This window comes from Sesamum indicum, linkage group LG2 (genome assembly GCF_000512975.1).
Source record: "Sesamum indicum cultivar Zhongzhi No. 13 linkage group LG2, S_indicum_v1.0, whole genome shotgun sequence".
NCBI classification, from domain to species: domain Eukaryota; kingdom Viridiplantae; phylum Streptophyta; class Magnoliopsida; order Lamiales; family Pedaliaceae; genus Sesamum; species Sesamum indicum.
The window spans coordinates 8,956,149-8,978,407 of NC_026146.1; the positions used below are offsets into that span (position 1 = coordinate 8,956,149).

Here is a 22,259-nt window from a genome sequence, read left to right on the forward strand (position 1 = left end):
AATATTTTTGTGTGTGTTTAGGGGGGGGGGGGGGGGGTGGCTCCCGCCCCTCTTTCTCTATTATTTTATTTCATTTTTTCTTAAATTTAAAATCTTTTCAAAAATTCCTATTACGTCCTATTTAATTTTTTAATTAATATAATTTGCTCTCAAATATCATAATGAGCTCGAATTTACTTCGTTCAAATTTTATTATATTTCAATTTCAACCTGTAATTTTATTTATAATTATATTTAAATTTTTTAGTAATTACCAATTAATCTCTCAATTATTTATAAAATCATATGAACGACACAATTCTTCCTTCCTAATAAACAATTCATCCTCAAAATTTAACTACTTACCCATTCAATAGAATAAATAGAGATATTTTTCTCTCATATGCTCCTCGATCTCCCAAGTTGCGCCTCTCGGGAAATGACGACTCTACTTCACTTTCACCATTGGTATCTTCTTATATCTCAAGCTTCTTGCACTTCTATCTAAAATCCTCGTTTGTTTTTCCACAATTGTCTAACTCCTCGAAAATCTCTATCTCGGATTCACGAATGACGTTGCTAGGATTAGATCGGCTTCATCATAGTATCGAAACATAGAATACGTGATGTATCTATGGCAACTCCACTGATAATGCTAGTAGATACACTAGGATTCCAGTTCTTTCAATATAGAAGCAAACTTCAAGAATGATAGATGTAATTCCCCAAACCACATAAAATCTACGTGTAATTGCACCAAGTCTCAGGAGAAAAGAATATAATTATCCTTAAATGATATAATCATTTAGCTCCATAGTTAGATAATTATTTATAAGATAATTGAACATGAGAGAATTAATCTTGAAATAATTAACTTTAGAAAAAATAATTATAGCATTAGAATTTACAATTTCGTAACACAATGTGAAAATGCATATTGTAGTTAAATTTTAAAAATAACATTTTTTAAGGTTAGTGAAGAAATAAATAAATTATTAAATGGGCATAATGAATAATTAAATAAAAAGAAATCATTGAGATTAAATGTTACAATTTATGTCGTTTATCAATACTTGCTCTTTATGGAACTTTATTCTTAAAAATAATTATCAAACGGCATGAAAAATTGCGTTTTTACTCAAAACACGAATTTGGCCTGCTCAATCACAGGGCCGAACCGGCATGTAGACTCTCAAGCAAACACAAAGGACGACAATAGGAACAACGCTATCCAATCAACACCAGAAACGCATTCGTTTCCTGCAGCAACTCTATTTTATGCAATGCAGAAGCATAGGAATCAACAAGAAGATATATGCAATAGTTACTTATCAACCTATTAAACTTGAAACCAAACCCAAGTGACTAAGTGAATAGCAAATCCGAGTACCGAAGGTCTCAAACCTAGAACTGTGTTTAATTAAAGAGGCCCCGGGAACGTTCCATTCTCCCTCTGCTCATTCCACTTCTCAATCTGCAAAGAAAGCAATGTGATCAACAGGAAACATCAGTCAAATATCGTCTAAAACTTTAGTGGAATAAGAAAATATAAGGACAGAAAAGGAATAAGACACTATTAACATGGTCTCAAAAGAGATACTAAGAACCATAAGAGAGGATGGCACATGCTGCTACTAGTGATTCTAACAATACTTATGCTTGAGGAGAGTAAAATGGTCTCTCACGTTTCAGACTCCATTTCACGGTCATTACAAGTCGGTTGGGAATACTAGAGCACAATAATATAGGGGCTGTTTCGCACGAAGTGAATCCAGCCACTTGTTACAAAAATAGAACGACCTCATAGACCTTCAGCAAGAAAACTTCATTCAGACAGTTAACTTGTACAGAAACTATGTTGGAGAACTAACAAGTAGTAGCAACAACGGAATAGTGTCTCTGGTAACATGATAAAACTACAAGAATAAGCGAAATCTATCCTTCAATTGAATGTTGAGTATTATAGGTTGCATCGAAATTCTGTGACTAGCTCAAATGAAACACTTCTTTTGAAATTATCTCCAATACCAGCTTTTAATAAACGATTACAACTTATAAAAGTTCTTATAGCATGCATGGTCAAGACCTGGGCATCAAAGAGCATGGATTTCATTGCCCCTCCTATACTTTGAAACTACAGGATTCGTTAATTCAAAGAACAATCCATATCCTCATATCCTTTTGAGATGTGTTTCTCAACCCTCAAAAAAATGATTGGAAATGCTTGAACATAGGAAGGACTTGATGATATAGGAAGCAACATTGGATAGAAGATCTTTAAATTTGCAACTATTTTAGGGGGTGTAAGCTCAAAGAAAAATATTTCCAGTATCTCAATATTATCTCCTTAAGATGTTCAAGAGACACCAAAATAAGAGATGTAAACATGGTACTTGAATTTCCTACGAGAAGGTAAATTGAAACAAAACCATACAATAAACTGCCCTTAGAACCAACATCTAAGTAATCATTCATCTCAACCAAGGATCTAGACACCGTAGATCTTGTCCTAATCCAGTGTTTTAACTGTCTGGGCTACAGATGTCGTCTTGGCATAACTACCTCCTGATTTGGCAAGAACAATATCACTTTTTTTCTAAAAGCAAAGGGCAACACTAGTCAACATGCTTTATTATATACGCATTAGCGAAAGTAAGCATACCCTCCTAAACTGACCCTTGCAAAGCATGGAAATGAATTGTATTTCCGTCATTACAGAAATATCATCTAAATGAACAATGCCAAACACATTTAAATCATAAACGAAACTGAAAGAATCTGCCACTAGCACATCAACTTACCCATTCGCCTGGGCAAAGGGAACGATAGTATCTGGCAAATTTGTCACAATCACTAGATCCTTCCCCCTTAGCAGCAGTGCACCTGACAGCACAAAATGAAGCTAGTTCATTACCGGAAAAAAAAAAAAAAAAAAAAAAAACCACAAATAAACAAATCTCAGGTTCATTACCGGAAAAAAAAAAAAAAAAAAAAAAACCACAAATAAACAAATCTCAGGTATTATGAAACCAAATTGTTAAATCAGCAATCATATATCATCCACCTCCTCCTCCTCCTGTTTTAAGGAAATCCATTCGCGTGAAGGGCCCTAAGTTCCTAACCTAATGTGAAGAAGGATAACCACAAACAGCTCTGAACTCATACAATTAGCTAGATTTCACTTGAGAAAGCTCGTGTACATCTCCTCCTCTATCGGACCTAATCACACAACTCTAGTTTCATTGTAATCATTCATTACAAGAATTTTCACATAAAATCCTAGACATTTCCACATCCTATCTAATCTAGCAGATGTAAATGTGCATTAATTTATGATTGCTCCTATGATTTGTAAAAGTAACATAAAGCTCATGAGCAGAAAAAGAATAAAAGAACAACTGTCCATTTGCGACTAAAAAATGCTCTGACTAACCTGTGGAACTCAATATAACGGGTGAAACAATGCCGGGTTTGGTTGGTTGTCGGGAATCGAAAATCAGCAGGCGCAGTTTTTAGTTCAATCTGAAAAACCAAGTTAAACAGAATCAAGTACAAGCAGGCAATGAATTATGCAAAAAAACAAAAATGATTTACCCTTTCAACAAATTATCGAACAAAAAATAAAAATAAACAAAGTTCAATAAAAAATAAACCTAAAATCAAATATACGTATACATACAGGTCAAAACACGCAAGGATTAAACAAATTTGACGGCCCAAAATCACGCGGAATGCGATTATTAACGGAATCAAGATTGTTAATGGGAAAGGATAAACAAACACCCAGAACTTGTATATGAAAAAAGCAAAAAGAGATTTGTAAATTCATAACAGATCATCACAAATTCCAAAACATTACATCTATTTTGCTGGAAACGAGAAAAAAGCATTCTCACAAATAAACCAAAATACGGAAACCTAATAAACATCTGAAATGGATATACCTCAGCCATGGGAGATGGGATGGATGCAATTGGAGGGCTCTTGGAATCAAAGAAAACTTGTGCAAGTGAAAGAAGAAGTTTGTGTGTTTACTTTTGGGCAGTATGAAACTCTGATCTGATTTTCCTTTTATTTTTCATCCTATTTCCACTATGTTAGGATCTTAGGTTTTACTCAGCAAATTAAAAAATTAAAACCGAGTTTGTTAAAGATTTTATCATAATGATAAATATTTTTTTATTTAAAAATTTATAAATAATCTTTTAAGACTAATAATCTAACACATACTCATATAATAGATTATTATGAAAAGGTATTTGCTCGACCACCGTTAATTCTATACATATTTATAATTTTTCAAATAACAGATGAATATTTATAATTATGATAAACTCTAGGAGTCTGTTGCAATTTATTTATACTCTTATATAATTAAATAATAAAGAACACCTATAAATAATTTTTTTATATATTTTCTCTCTCCTCTTATAATTTTTTTCCATGTCTACTATTTTTATATTTCTACTACTTATATTATTCAATTTATTTGTCTTTTATATTTTCTCAAAAAAAAAATTCAATTTAGTGATGTATAAAAGTACCTAAAATTAACATAATCTTATAAAATTATTTACGGCTTATAATTAAACTAGCGTAGAACTCGTAATATTTGCAGGGTTACATATATGTGTGTGTATATTACAAAATTAAATAAAAGATCTTATAATATATATTGGTATAATGGAATATTTTTATGTAAAATAAAACCTTCATTTTGAACAGATAAAACACAGTAATTTTGAATTTTAAATTTATTTTGATTATTATTCAAAATATTTATAATTAAATAACATTTTTTTCATTCATTCTTATTTTTTATTTTTTTATTTTCGTATATTCACAAACAATTTTGCTTGTTTTTTTCAATGTGATTAAATCCAATGAGATAGGTCAATTAAGCATCTTTTTCTTGATTATGGTCCTTAAAATATTGTGAAACCATGGATGGATTCATCCAACCATTATTATTTTTTTAACAACCATATTTTTTTCACAGCATATTAAAAATTTTAAACGATTACACTGCGTTTATTTTTTTTATTTAATTATATAAATATGAAAAAATATAAATTAATAATTAATCATAAATGATATTTGTTAAATACCTTTTATTAATTTTAAACATGTACGGATAGAATATTGGGTAAAATATACTTTGCCTCCTGAACTATTAGTCCTGTAATATTTATAACCTTATACTAATAAATGTAACACTTTTCCCCTACCATTAAATTTTTAGACTATATTGTCTTTATATATATATTTAGTTCAAAGAATTTCTTTTTTCTTTTTTAGAAAATTTTCATTTTAAGTTTAATAAAAATTTTCTTAATTGGAAAAAATATACTTTATTTATCATAAAGTAAAATACAACTAATGAATTAAACAGTTCGAATTTTACTTTTTTCACAGATTTAAAATTAAGTAATGAATGAGTACAATAAAAATACACAAAAAAAAAACATGGAAAGATTTTATTAATTTGGTAACAAAATTAAGTTGTGAACTGTTTATTCTTTTAAATAAAAATGAGTAATTGCATATCGATTTCTTAACATATTTGCTTTAGAAAAATATGATAAAATATATTTATTCACTTTTTTTTCTAAAGATATTATACTTTTGGTTCAGCATATATATTGTCAATTTCTTTTAGAAAGCATATATAAGTTGTTGGTTATATTATATTTGTTGTGTATCTACTATATATATATATCAATTTATACTCTATTTATAATATAATTTTTTTACTTATTAAAAAAATTAATTAAAAAATAATTTGGTGATGATTTAATGTGTAAAATAGTAAAATATATTGGGAATAATATAATTGTTGAAGGCATGAGGTGCATTTTTGTCCAACCAAAGGGGTAAGTGTTATATTTGTTCGTTTAGGGGGTAAATGTTATATGAAGACTAGTTCAACGGGCCAATGGTAGTTTATCCTAGAATATTTTCTATGTGTGACTGCCATGTTATATAAATTAATTATCGTGGCATGTCATTCTTACATGCATATAATAAATATTTTTTACGTTTTAAAATATTATAAATAAAATATATAAACTAACACATCACATTTAAAAAAAGAAAAGAAAATCGGGATATTATTGGCACAACAAAAGACTGATTTAATGATGTCAGAAATTGTTGTTTGTGTGTGAATCTTTTTTAATTATATTAGTATAGAGTATAGTTAACGGTATAATTAGAATACTTAAAACTGGTGTGACGGTGTAATAAACCATCACTATGAGTGTAGATGACCTTTCCTTTTTATATTAACTAGCAGTTGTGACACGCCGTTTCTGTGTGCATATAATAAGTATTTTTTCGCGCTTTAAAATGTAATTTTATAATAAGAGTAAAATATATTTAAAAAATTGGGTAAATACTATGTTTAGTCCCTTAAATTTTTGTTTAGAATCACTTTAGTCCCTCAAGTTCAATTCTTGACTTTAACATCCTGAAACTTTAGTTTTTGTCTCGATTTGATCCCTCTTATCATTTTCGGTGAAAATGTGGCTGGATTTTGAATTTTTGGAGGGTAAAATAGTTAATAAGTTTGATTTTATCACTTTAGTTCTTTAAGTTCATATCAAATTAATCTTTTTTTACACCAAAAATAACGTTTTATATTTTTTATGATGATACGTTGTAATTATCTTATATGAATAATGAAAATTTTGAGCTCTTGTGAAAATAATAATAAATATATTTAAATAAATTATATGATAAGTAGCATAAAACCCCCTAATTTTATGTGAAATAGCACCAAATCCCCCTGTCGTCTCCCAAATCGGGAGGCAACGTCGCTTTGTGCCCTTTAGAAAGGGCGATTATGATCGTTGTTGGCACTGTTTATTATATATAATATTATATATATAAGTATATATGTATGTAATTGTATATATATCATAAAAAATATATTTTTTAGATTACATTAAATCTGGATCGTTCATTTTTTAACTATTGAAGATCAACAACTATCATAATAAAGGTATTATGGGTAAATTCAATAAAAAATTTAACGCCATTAATGACAACTAACGGAAGGCGAGACTATGCATTATTTTGAAAAATACAGGGGGGGTTGTTTGTCTATTTTTTAACACAAATTTCAGCTAAATTTTTAAGACACAAGGGTTTTATGCAATTTATTCCGTAGAAAAAGGGGGTGAATTGCATAACCCCTCCTTCTAATTTAGGAAAATAACGCGAAATTCCCCTATGTTATGTTTATAGGCAAAAAACCCTCTGTATTATTTTAAAGGCATCAAAGTATCCCATCTTCATCAGAAATTAACGGCAGTGCATTTCACATACCTAAAATGAGAGTGAATTTCTTTTTAACACTTTTTGATACTATTTTATATTTGCAAATATCTATTTTACCCTTTCGTTTGATATGTAAGAAAAAATCAATATTTTAGTTTAAAAATATATTAATAAATTATCTATTAATGATTAATGACTTTATGATTTAGTTTCAATATTATATAATTAATTATGTTTATTTATGAAATATATTAAAACATAAAAATACATAAAACATATGTAAATTTTTTAAAACTTAAAGCTTAAAATACAAAACTAATATATTAAAATTATTTTTCAAATTAAAATTTATATGATTATAAATAAAAGTCACTTATAATAATTAAATATTATTATATAATTTAAATATATTTAAATAAATTATATTTATTCATAAAATACGTTAATGAAATATCAAAACACCTAAAAATTATATCACTTTTAAAGTAAATATTTAAATTAAAATATCAATATATATATATTTAAACTAAAAAAATTGATATTTTTAAATTTTGAAAAAAATTAAATTATTTTTACTTACATTTAAAAAAATTAAAAAAAATTTGACGTCTTCTTCTCAGTCGGCTGCCTCGTCACCGATGGAGCAGAAGACTGGGCAACGGGCCATGGCGCCCAAAACCTTAATGACAGAGGCAACGTCACCCCCCTTTGTGAGGCGACATCGTCGTTGCCCCCTTTGTGCGTGGGCGACGGCAATGTGACGCCAATGTTGTCCAGACTGTTTTGAGCGACATTACCATCGCCTAGTCTGGATAGTGAGGGGATGGCGACCGTCGCCACCTGCATCTATACATATGTATATATATATATATGTTATATTTGTATGTATAGTGTACATAATATTATACGAATAAAAACTATGTTTATAATTATATAGCGTAATTTTAGTGTATATAATATTATATAAATAAAAAGTATATTGTAAATTATTTGAGATGTGAACCTTTCAATCTTTTAGCAATTGAAGATCAATGATTATCATAATAAGGATATAACGGATAATTAAGCATAAAATTTGACACAGTTAATCTTATCTAACGAAGGGGGAGAGTGTGCAATATTTTTTAAAATAAAGAATTTTTTTGCTTATTTTTTAACAATGAGAGTTTTTAACTAAATTTTGAAAACACAGCGTTTATATAATTTATCCTTAAAAAAGTTAGGTAATTTCGTATATATACAGACTTAGAATTGTATGTGTACTATAATCATTTAATTTACTCAGTTGAAGGATATGTAAGAAAACTATAAGAATATTCTAAAATAGAGCAAGAAATGAACCAAGAGCTTGATTATTCATTCATCTAATTGAAGGAGTGGCAGCATAAAAATATATATACAGCACAGTCTTTTAAGAAGAAGGAAGAAACGAACTTATCCAATCGCTAATGAAAACTAACGGGAAATCGCTATTTTAATAGGCGTTCTCTACTAACAGACTAAACCACAACTTAATAGAGTCGCTAGGTCATTACACGCAGTAGCAATTCTAGTATTAGTTGTAGCCACGACTTTGTCTTCAGAAACTCGACAACCACAGCACCTATCTTCTTCAAGCCTCTGCAACATCTGCTTTCATTCCAAGTGTGAAGGTGTGTATCTGTCTTCAAGCTATACTAAATTATGTCTTAATTTACTTTTAAATTAATAAATAAATTAGTATATTTTGAACTGTAGAGTATTGTGGCGCAAAACAGAAGTAATTGAATTTGAATATATTGTTTGGTATTAAAATATGTGGAATAAAAATAATTATTATTAATAGAGTGATTTTTAAAAGAGTAATTAAGAAAAATCATATTAATAGTTAAGGATCAAGGCAAGTTTTAGGGATCACATATCACTTTCTAAGGATACTTCTGTCTATAGTTGGCATTGACAATCAACATAATTCTCACTTCGACAGAGGTATTGAAATACACAATCTTATGACAAAACGGTGGCCGACGGGCCGTTCTTATTGGTTGGGTCAATATACACAAACACCTTATAATAGTTATATTTGCTTCTATCCGTAGTCGATTATACATAACGACCAATCTAGATACAATTCAATGCCCTAATTATCAACTATTCAATTTTTTTTTACACAAGTATGATTAAACTAATTAAATTATAATAAGGGTAAAATTACAATGGATTCTTGTGAGATTTGTTATAATTACAAATATATTTTCTTTATTTAAAGAATTATAGATATACCCCTATAATGGTTGTCACGACGGTAATTTATTAGGCAACCGTTAATTTTAGGGAATATTTATAATTTTTCAAATAGAGAAATGAGCATTTGTAATTATGACAGATTTAAAAAAAAATAAGTCATAATTTGCCCTTATAATAAATTTATGGGATAATTATACTTTCTCCCGATGTTTGGTGCAAATTACATACAGACCCCTTGTGAATTGAAAAATTACATCTAGTACTCCTAAAGTTTGCTTCCATTTAACAAATAGGTTCATCCGTTAGTGAAAATTTATTAAATTTATTGATATTAACAAAAATATTTGAATCTATATTTGCCCTAAATTAACTTAATACTAACTAATTGAAAGTCAAACAAACATTAGAAAAAAAATAATTATTGGTTATAATTTTAATAGCTATGGACTAAAAATCATGGTAAATACTTTTTACTGGCCACAATTAAATAAAACTAATAAAAAAATATAGGTTTTCCATCAAGAAAAAGTTATTTGCTATGGCCACAATTAAATATTTGCAGTGGCTTTTGGCCATGGTAAATATTTTAGCTACCCTTGCAGATACCACGGCCAACAACTGTTGCATGGTCGTGGTCAGTGACTATTTACTATGGCGACTCGTTAACGTTGCCTTTTTGTAGTGAAATTTTTCTGACTAAACTATTCTTATAATGACGAAAATATACCTCCTTATATGCATTAACGTGTGAAGACAAATGAGTGTAATTTAATCATAAAAAGATTTATTTGACCTTCAATAAATCAGTAATAAGTCAATTGCGGTAAATTTAAGTTTTTATCTTATTTTTTTGTTAATATAAGTAAATTTGGTGAATTTTGACTAACGGAGTGACTTATTTGTTAGACGGAAACAAATCTCAGACTACTACATGTAATTTTTTAAACCATAGAAAGTTTACGTATAATTACATCAAATTTCAAGGGTGGGGAGTGTAATTAATCCTAAATTTATTGTGATAATGAAAAAATTATTATGACTTAATTAATAATATGTATATAATATAATATTTGATCATTTTACTTGATTTCATATTTTTTTTTAAAAAATAATATCATGAAATAATAGCTTGCAGGCCGTGTACATGAATGAAAGCAGTTCATAGATATATATATATATATATATATATATATAGAAGAGAGAGAGAGAGAGAGAGTCTGAAGTTACTGGAATAATATTGCTTTTCCGACGCATCTTTACAACACAAAACAGCAGCTGCAGAAACAACAAGACGACGATGAATTAACGTACGTACACCACAAAACCCTACACCAATAGCAGCAGCAGCTTTACTTTTCAAATTTCACCCTATCTATCTATCTATGTATGTATGCGTGTACGTATTTACGTCGTCTGACGCTTTTTGTTTATTGATTAATTAATAACAATTTACGAAGTAAAAACTCTCTGATCGCAAAGCTGTTTTGTGTTGCTATTACACTCAAAATCGTCAGACCATCTTCCTCTTTTCACAGTGGATTCTGTTCAAACTGCATTCATGCATGGGTTATTGTGCTAAAATACAAGTCCGTAGTCAAATCTCATGCACGTACTAAATTCTCTGGGATTGAGGAATTATATTTAGTAACTATGATGTTTGTTTTTTTTTTTTATGATATTCACAAAATTTGCTAACGACAATTATTTTGACCGTCCTTGGCTTTTGAATTTTCTCATTTTTTTCTATAGAATATTATAATATTTTCAGGCATATTTTTTATATATATGCCTGTTCCTAGTGGAAATTTAATATTATTCCCGTATATTGAGGAACAATTTAATTTATGACCATTCCAAATAGGAACGTTATTCGGAACAGTCCGAACTAATATCGACCATTTCTAATTCGCATTATCGCGCGTTAGTACACCCACATACCATAAATCTGCAACTCCTCGATTAGCGGCTCCCAGTAAACATCGAGGAGATGTTTCGGATTCAAAGGGATAGGGATCACCATTGCTAGGAGCATATACTCTGAACTCATGCAAATTCTCAGTGGAAGATTGTACGGTGTAAGTATAACGAGCCAACATGAATACATCCATCGTACTGCCCGTGCTATGCAAATCCATCCGTGTAGAAATGCAGTCTAACATTATGGTGGTTCCGCTGCAAAATTGGGATATGTCCGGTCAAAATGCTTCCATACCTCCGTATCAGACGGATGATACATGGATCCCTCCTTCGTCTGATAGTTGGCATACCACGTCATGTGCTCGACAGTCGCTTCTCAAGCATACAACCTGTACAGGCAAGGGGTAATTGGCAAGTATCTAAAAATGGCATACGGGGTTTTCTTGCGGTTAGGATTTCGCTCCCTAGTCGGTTTATAACTAACTTCTCCACAAAACTTGCAGTGGTCTAGATTAAAATCGTCCTTTCAATATAACATGCAACCTTTCTTACACGTATCAATCTTCTCAACAGGTAAGCTCAAGTCTCTTATCAACTTCTTCATATTATAGTAATCAAGGGGCAGGGTTTGGTCGAGGGATAATATATGATTAGCCCACTGTGATATTGAATCATATATTCTCATGAAGATGGTCATCGGCCTTGATACTCACCAACTTAGCAACAGATGCTAATTGAGATCAGGTGCAATCGTTCCACAACGGCTGCTCGGTAACATGCACTATATCATGAAATCGATCTGCCAGCCCAAACACATAATCATAGAGCCCTCCACCGTAATATGAATTAGACTCGACATAAGTAGGACATGACCTCTTACCATCATCAGGCACACCATCCTGGTTATAATTAGAAGAACAGAAAGCCGGACCGACGGCACAAAAAACTATCCTCTGAGCCGGATTACCCCAATGCGTATTGCTACCCTACTCCTCAGGAGTCGTGAGAGTTTGCTCCAATTGCAAAGGGGGGTGACGGCCTCAAAGTACTCTTTCACCCTCTCCTCACTATGTGAAGTACAATTATAATAGTGTGACATAAAACCTTTCATATACAGGTCAAAATTTACCTCTTCCAGGATTTTGAAAACTTCATTTTGCACTTTCGATAAGGACCCTTAATTTTCTTATCGTCTATATATGCATGTTGAGACTTGGTCCATTCTATAAATGTAGTAACACCATCCTCAAACTCCGTAGTAAAACCCACCCTCCTCGGCATGTTCTTCTCATATATCCATCTCCTCAACTATCTCAACATAATGAGTCCTACACATATACAATACACATATATATTATTATAACATTAAATTTAATTGATAAAAGTACAACAAATATAATCAACTGATAAATAAAGTGTTAAAGTTGTTACCTGACCAAAATAACTTCAAATATCAACGAAAATTTAAGAGAGATTGACGAACGAAAGTATAAAAATATTAGTGGGATAGTGAGAGATCAAGAAAATTCAAGAGAGATTGAGGAAATTGGGAGAATATAAGAATGGAAGAAAATAGTGCGATTAAATGGAATGAAATGAACATGTATATATCGAAAAATTTGGAACGGTTCCTAGCACATATAAATAGCCGTTAATTTATATTTTCTAAGGGTCTTAGAATCACAAATTGGAACAATTTTTATCCGTTAAATTATAGCTGTTGTACTCTCTTCGGAATGATCTTAGTAATACAATAATATTAATACACATAAACCTTTGCAAATTGGAACACATTTAGTCACGGTCTTAGAAACAGAGCAGGTTTTAAGAAGAACTCTAACTTAGGAACAATTTTTGTAATATTAGACAAGCTGCAAACTCACTCTGTTCCAAATTGCATCTCATTTTGGAATACACTTACTAACTATCATTTTTTGGACATTAATTGTCTCACTTATAGGAACTATCAACTCAAGACCATCCATAATTTTAATAATGTGTTCCAAACAGAGTTCCAATTATTTGTCATTATAAGTTTGGAATGGTCAAAGGAACAAAAACTGTAATTGCTATTTTGAAACACCATTTGTAACGGTTTTTCCGTTCCAAAAAAATAACACATAAAAAATATAGATCTTTCATTCCTCATGAGTATCAACACCCGTTCCTATATGACACGGGCTTTGGAACGATCGCTGGATCCGTGCCAAATCTCGTTTTTTTTTTGTACTGCTAATTGCTCATAAAAAGTTATTTTGTTTTATTCACTTCAAATAATTAAATTTAGTACTTTATTTTTTTTTTGAGTTTTTTGTATTGCAAATTTAAGTTTAATTTTAGTCAAAGTCTTTAATAATGCGATACATATTTAATTTTTTTAAGCCTATATATTTACATAATATGATATGATATGATTGATTGTTTAAATACTAAATAATTTGATGAGAAAAAGAAGAAAGTTTTGTAGAATTTTAAACTATATTTTGTTTAGTTTGTTGTTTACCCTCCACGTAAAATCTTCATATATTTATTTTTCATACGATCAAATATATTCGAATACAATATATACTTACATTTATATTATTTCAACAACATTTTATTTAGTTGCTTTTTTTTTTTACCCTTCAATTTCTATTTTTTCTTTATTCTTTATTTTTCAATAAATAATATCATTTTAGGTTTAGGCACTTTAATATTTTTTTATTTTATCTAAGCTGAATTATATATTATAAACAAAACATTCAACTAATTTTTTATTTTTTGTATTCTTATATAAAATTATCCATATGCAAAAAATTGATTAAGGATTTAGATTTAATATAATAATTTTCTAATAACTAGTATTGTATAACAATATTGAAAATTATCAAAAATAGGAAAAGAAAATTTTGATTAGGCGGGTGATTTTGGAACGATATATATAGTAGTGTTCATTCAATAGATTGATCAAATTAAATTGAAATAAAAGAAATTGCGTAAGTACCAAAATTAAGCTAAATTGTGTTCATGCAATTTCTTTTTTTTTTTAATGAAAATTTGATATCAGTTCGATTTCAATTTATGGAATCATACGAAATACCAAAATCTTTATATATATATATATATATATTTATGTACATCTTTTAATATCAATATATTCTTTTTATACCATTTTTATTAATTTACTTATTAAATATAAAATGTAAATAACAATTTAAGTGTGATTTTTAGTAGTTAATTTACCGAAAAAAATCCATAATTAATTATGAAATCGAATATTCGGTACAATATTTTGACGACTTATCGATTTATTAAGATTGATTGGGTTAATTAATGAGGCTAAATATATTTTTAGTCCCATTGGACAGAGAGTTCAACGCTTTTAGTTCTTACTTTACAAATTTTAAAATAATTCAAAAATTGATGAAACTAGAAATATACTCTTATATTTTACGGGATTTTGAATACTACAAAACCATGACTAATTGACATGAATAAAAACAAAATAACAGTAGTAAATAGTCATTAACCACAACCATGTAATGGTTGTTGGCCGTAATATCTGTGAGGGTAGCTAAAATATTTGTCATGGCTAAAAACCATATTTTTACCATGGCTCTTATTAATGGCAAATAACTTTTTCTTGATGGAAAATTTACATTTTTGCATCGATTTTATTTCACAGTAGTCAATAAAAACTTTTACCACGATTTTATAGCTATTGAAATTGTAACCAATACTCATTTCTTTTTCTAATGAAAATGATCCAAAAATTAAAAATACTAATGCATTTAGTTCGATAAATCCCGTAAAGCAGATAACTGTAATTTTTCTAATAATTTTGAGAATATTTTAAAATTTTCGTAAATAGAAAAGTAAAAATTAAATCCATATATGTCGGACTAAAATATAATTTTGGTCAATTAATTATTATTTTGTCTACTTAATTTCTAGCATGAGAAGGAGCAGATGCAGAAAGTTTACTTAGCTGATACTATTGCTGCATTTGCCATTTCCGGAGTTTGAAAATTGGAAAGTGGAGCAGTTCAGTGAGTAATGATACACGTAAAAGCGTTACTGTAACAACTTGAATAAGGTTTCAGCAATGACAGTCTTCTTCATCAATGGTACGCGAAGACGGAAAACAGAAACACGCTATCATCACTCACTGCATATGTTCATATGAACTGTTCCTGTCAAGAAATTGTGCGTCAGAAGAAAGGCATTTACGCCAAGAGCACAGTGATCAAGAAACACAGACAAGTATGACAAAATGGTCAATATGTGTAGGAGATGTCTTCATTCAATACAAGATAATATTTTTAATAATATAATATTAATTGATAGGATAAATTACAATTGTCTATTAAATTTAGTATAATTATAAGGGTAAATTATATCTGATCATCCGAACTATGTCTGTTTTTACATTTTGGTATTTAAATATTTTTTTTTTGTCAACTTACCATATCAATTTTGTGAAATTTGTACTTTACCATATACGACCTTTTTTTGCTGATTTTTTTGTCGGAAAAACATCACATGCTATGCATATGTGAAAAATATTACATCACATAATTTTTTAAACAATGAAAGAATATTCATAATTATGCCGAATTTTCAGAAAGAGACCTGTAATTTACACTAATTCATAACATTAAATTATTACTAAAATTTTATACATTGCATAATAATATTTATTTTGCCTTAATATAATTGTAAAAATGTATTAGTGGCAAAAAAGCTGATAATAAACTTATTATTACTCACAATAATCAGCAACAAAAAATTAAGTAATAAAATTATTATTATTATTATTGTAAGCAATTAGTAATACATTTACAGTGACAAATAACAAAAATAAATATAGTTATCACAATAAAGTTATTGTAAAATTAATAGGGAAAAAAATGCAATTTACCCTCATCTGATATGTGAAATGAGCAAATACCCCCTGTGGAAAAAGAATTAGCAAATTATCCCCCTGTGTTTCAAAAAATGAAGCAAATGACACCCCTTTTTAATGATTTAGATAGGGAGTAATTTGTTTCATTTTTCAAAACACAGAGAATAATTTGGTATTTTATTTTTCACAAGGGGTCTTTTATTCAATTCTCATATCACATGGGATTAAATTGCATTTTTCGCCTATTAATATTACAACAACTTTATAGTGATAACTATATTTATTTTTGTTATTTTGTCGCTATAAATGTATTATTAATTGCTTATAATAATAATTTTATTCTTAATTTTTTGTTGCTGATTATTTTGAGTAATAATAAGTTTCTCTACAATAATTGCTACTATTATTTAAAACTACGAAAATCATTTCCGTTTGCAAGATATATATTTCTATCATTCAATATACGTAATTAGCAGAGAGGTTCAGTTGATTATTTGTCGTTGATATTCTCATTTGTCATAGTAATTCTGAACAGAGATATTGCATTTTTTGTCCGAAATATTGCATTTTTTGTCCTGTAATTATGAGAATATCACTTTAGGTCTATTTAAAATTAATTTTGATAATTAACGACAATAATTTTAAATAAACGGTACATTGATGACATTTGTCACCGGAAATTGCTATTTTCTAATTGAAAATATCCCAAATTTTCCAGCGATCATGTGATACACACGTAATATTTTCTAATTCATTATCATAATAAATTACAAGTGAATCAAAAGTGACGTCTCGTATTTACAGAACAAAAATTACGATTTGACGCCGGTTTTCCTTTGTAGTCACATAAATGAACAAAAAATCAAGAATCATATTTCACAATCCCGTCATAGATAATGTGGATTGAATTTTTACGCCCGAGTCCTATCAGACATGTAGATATATATTTGACTGTATATGAGTGCGTTTGTATTTATTTATAATTCTTAATCATACTGATGTGTTGATTGAACTGATATATTATCTAATTTATCAGGCTATTCACATAATTATTTATGTAATTACCACTTAAAATGAACTGATAAGTTGAAATAAGCAAATAAATCGAATTTAAATCTCCTAATTACGAGATATATAGTACCAAAAAAACATGCCTATACATATATATACTGCTAATTGTGGCATGCATTAGTTCAATCGGCCATCTTATGGGATCGTACGTCGTCCGTATAAACCCTCAAAGTTTGAGCTCTGTGGATCATCGATTTAATTCATAATTTAGACATGACAATATTGTCAATTTTGATTAAATTCTTTGAGATACGAAAAATTAGGGAAAAAAACATGTCGAAAAAATAACAGTTTATCTCTCTATATTTTTTGAAATGAAGGAAAAATACTCCTCCCACGATCGGTGAAATATATGTGTAATTTTTTTTTAATTTAAAATTTAATCAATAGATCTTGATTTTAATTTAAAGTTCAAATTTAACTAATAGATTAACAGTTTAAAATTTAAGTAAGTTATACAATTAAAAAATTATTATATTATATAAACATTAAACTTTAATATATATATATATATCTATAATCAATTGAAAGTATATATAAATTTATATATTTATATATGGAGAAAGAAGGGGAGGTGTGACCGTTGGTAGGGTGGAGGGCAACGGTCGATGGAGGCATAAAGGGGGAGAGGGAGGGGGCCGACAGCGGTGCTAAGGGGAGGGAGAGCTGCACATCGGCAGCTCGGAGAGGGTGGAGAAAAAGATGAATAAAGAAAAAAGTATTATTTTTTATAAATAACATATTTATATATATACATATATAATAATATATATCATTATATAAATATAAAAGATAATATTTTTATTGGTTAGCCGAGTGCAATGCACAATTGGACATAGGAGTATTTTACTTTATTTTTCAAAATACAAAGGATACATTTTACTGATTTTTTATTGGGATTTCCTATCACAAGAAGATATATATATATATATATATTGTCAATATTAAAAGTAAGAAAAATTCGAACGCACGTTGTTGGTGCGACAATGTTCGATCCCGATTATTAGACCACAACGATTAGTGGTATTGACAATTATTTTTGAAACTGAACATCAAATCCATAATGAATTAATGGAGTGAGCAAAGCAAAAAATCGCCATAAAGAAGTAAGGGAAGTGTTCTTTTTTGGACCAGATTTAGTCGAATCAAACCAATCACAAAATAAGAATATCACGTATGCTATGTAATTAATTATTTTTTATGAACTGTACACCAATCACACGATAAGTATATTATATTTACCAAATAATCAATTCAAATTCGATGATTTGCGCTAGAATTTTTCATATATATATATATATGTATATATAGGTATTAAATGGTGAAGATGCAGATTCAGGCTCTGTCTTCTCAAAAAAAACCTGGAAAAAGAGTTGGGAGAAAGTGCGGGTTTTACCATAGAGCTATTCCTTCGCAAAATAACGTAACTCAGAAGGTAAAAGATATGTGGAGTGGTGACTGCCACTGCCACTGCCACTGCCAGAGACAGATGTGATGTAGATTAGAGTTCTTTGTTCAGTCACTCACTACCCCTCAAATCTCTCTCACTTTTCACACACTCTTCACCTACACTTCAAACAATACCTGAAAAAGAAAATTCACTATTCATTATAATTTTACCGCTCACCAATTAAAATTGTGATGAATTATTATTATTAATTATAATTAAATAATTATTAATATAATAATTTCAATTATTTATTAAAAAAATACAAACAACCCCCCTTGATATCGCAATGAGCAAATTACTCCTTTATGGAAAAATAAATAGCTTTACTTTCCTATATTTTTTAAAACACAATAATTTACCCCCTATGATTTTTAAAAGAAGCAATTTACCTTCCTATATAAGGAGGTAAATTGTTTCATTTTAAAAAGTATAAGGGGGTAAATTGTTATATTTTTTTTCCATAGGGGATAATATGCTTATTTTCAATATCACAGTGGGGTAAATTGCTATTCACCCTTATTTATTATAGAAACTATTTTTGTTATCGATTTGAGCCATAATAAATATTTTTATCATAGTTTTTTGTCATAACAAATATTTTAGCTAGATTTGCAAAAATTGCGGTAAACAATCATTGCGTGGTCGTGATCAATAACTGTTTATTATGATTATCTATTTTTAATAATAAGAATTAACCATGATTAAATATTAAATTTGATTTAGTGAGATAAGCGTATAGAGTAAATATATATTTTTTAATATGTGTAAAATTAACTAAATGTAATAATTTATAAATAAACTTGTATGTAGTAATTAAACTATAAGAATTAATTATTGGGGATTTAATATTATTATTCTATAATTTGCTATTGTTAATGCGATATAAATGTAATTTGTAAATAAGTAAATTATCCTCCTATATAAAAATAATAATAATTTATTTCTGTAATTTTTAAAATAATACAATTTACATTCTTTTGTGTTTTTTAAGCAATTTATCTCTCTAGACAGATAGGTAAATTATTTCATTTAAAAGATACAAGAGGGTAAATTGCTATATTTTTAAAAATATAGAGAGATAAATTATTAATTTTTTTTTATAAAAGAATAATTTACACATTTACAATATCACAAAAACGTTGCTTAAGTCAAGTGTTGGTGCTACTACGAGACCACTATATAATATCAAAGTGCAATAAAAGATCTTTTAATTTTCTATACGTTTTTACTAATATAAAAACGAGTAAACTGAAATCTACCTATTTGTGTTATGAAAAATAGGCAAACAAGCCCCTCATGAAAAATAAAATAGTAATTTATCCCCATGTATTTTTCAAAATATAACAATTTATCCCTCTATGTTTTAAAAAATAAAACAATTTACCTCCCTACCTAAGGAGGTAAATTGCTTCATTTTTTTTAAAACATAAGGGGATAAATTGCTATTTAATTTTCATAAAAGACAATTTGCTCATTTTCAATATCGTAGGAGGATAAATTGCTATTACCCTATAAAAACTGCCTCATTGCCCCCCCCCCCAAAAAAAAAACCCTTGATTAATAAAACTGTTTATAAAAAGAAAAAAATTAATTACGCAAATTCCTTGGACTATTTTGATCTTACTATATTAATATAAAACAAACAAATAAATAAATAATATCCATACTAATATTAAAAATTAGACAAATCTTTTCCATCTACAAATGGCAATTTGCGAGACCAAACGACATAATATGATATATTAGTTTATATATTTTATTTTTATTTATAATCTATTTAGATTATAAAAAACATTTATCCTATACACTTAGATACAACATACCACAACGAGACGTATATCTTATTAAAGGGTAAATTATATTTTGTTATTCAAATTATTCATGTTTTTACATTTTGACATCTAAAAATTTTTTTTGTGTCAATTTACCATCTTAATTTTTCAAAATTTACACTTTACCATATATGATCGATTTTTTGCTGATTTGTTTACCGAAAAACATCATATGCTGTGTATATATGAAAGATATCACATTACATAACCATTAAATATTATATGTGTACTGTGTATAATATTTTTTTGACAAAAAAACTTGTGAGAAAATAGTATAAATGACAAAATATAAAATTTGATAAAATTAAAATGATAAATTGATATAAAAAAATTTAAATTTCAAAGTATAAAATTAATTTATGATTCAAAGCACAAAATATAATTAATCCTTTATTAAATTATGTTTCTTTGTTCTCTATATAAACTCAGCTGCATCTCCACCAACATATATGCCATATTCCATCACTTCACACCACATCCGAAATTCTCAGTCTATTCATGCCTGTCTTTTCATTCTCTTCTTCTTCACCGCCGCCCCGCCCATGCCGCATCCACCATTCCTCTCCTGCTAACTATGCATGTCCGGTGACGAACATATGCCGCGGAACACATCCGATAGGTTTCCGAAAGCCATCGAAAACGGATCGAACGGAACAAATTTAATCACATCGGGCGCTATCCTCGCTGAGCTTTTTTATTTCTATGTTGTTTTTATATTTTTAATTTGTGTTTGAATTTCTGATTTTTCTTTTTCTTGACCTTGCAAGGCTTTTGGCTTGTTTGGTTTTTATTTTTTTAATTTTATATTTTTTTGTTGTTCTTTGCATTTATTTTTATCCAGTTCAGACCTCCCATCTACTCTATTTTTGTCTCTTCCTCCTGAGCTTGCGATTGTAAGTACTTCTGTACGATGTTTTCTTGTAATTTTAATAATTTTTCGTAATATGATTTTTCAATTGCAATATTCTAAATTTCACATGATTTTTCTCTTTTTTTTTCATTTCCACTACATATCGATTGGTACGATGAAACAACTCATGCTATGGTAAATAAAATAAAATAAAAATAATTAATTAAATTAAAGTTGCATTTTTAAATTTTGAATTAGATCTATTTGCATTTGTACTCAATATTTTATATTTTTATACGTTATCCTCATTAATCAAGTTAATTATTATCTTAGTATAAATTGTGAACGTGGGAAATTAGAACGTCAGTGTACAATTTGGGCCACCAAGAAATTATCAATATTTTTGTGGTATATATGATAAAAATTTTATACATGTGGAAGAATGAGTATTTAAATTACTAAGTATAATGTTTATCATAATATTGAATTTGTGATACATCATAAAATTGGATTGCGAATAATATTTCAATGAATATTTTGTGATTTTTACAATTTATAAGAAGCATGGAAATAAACTCATGCTGTGTAATATTTTTAAAAATTATTAATCACTTTTTCGTATTACGAAATAGATAATAATTAAGATAAAATTTATTTAAAGACATAACCCATGTTATGAACAATTTCCAATGTTTTCATATTGATTAGTGGATATATTATGGACATAAAATTAGTTTGTATCAGTTAGTTTGATAAATTACATTATTT

At 28.5% G+C, this 22,259-nt stretch overlaps 1 protein-coding gene across 1 annotated transcript; it reads right to left on the reverse strand.

Annotated features, from left to right (window-relative positions):
- Positions 1,086-4,083, reverse strand: LOC105155639 (cytochrome c oxidase subunit 6b-2). The gene is made up of 4 exons (XM_011071541.2): positions 3,924-4,083; positions 3,413-3,501; positions 2,781-2,862; positions 1,086-1,453 (listed from the first exon to the last, which is right to left on the reverse strand). Exons 1-4 carry the CDS (start codon positions 3,930-3,932, stop codon positions 1,400-1,402), a joined length of 234 nt encoding a protein of 77 aa, XP_011069843.1. The 5' UTR covers positions 3,933-4,083; the 3' UTR covers positions 1,086-1,399.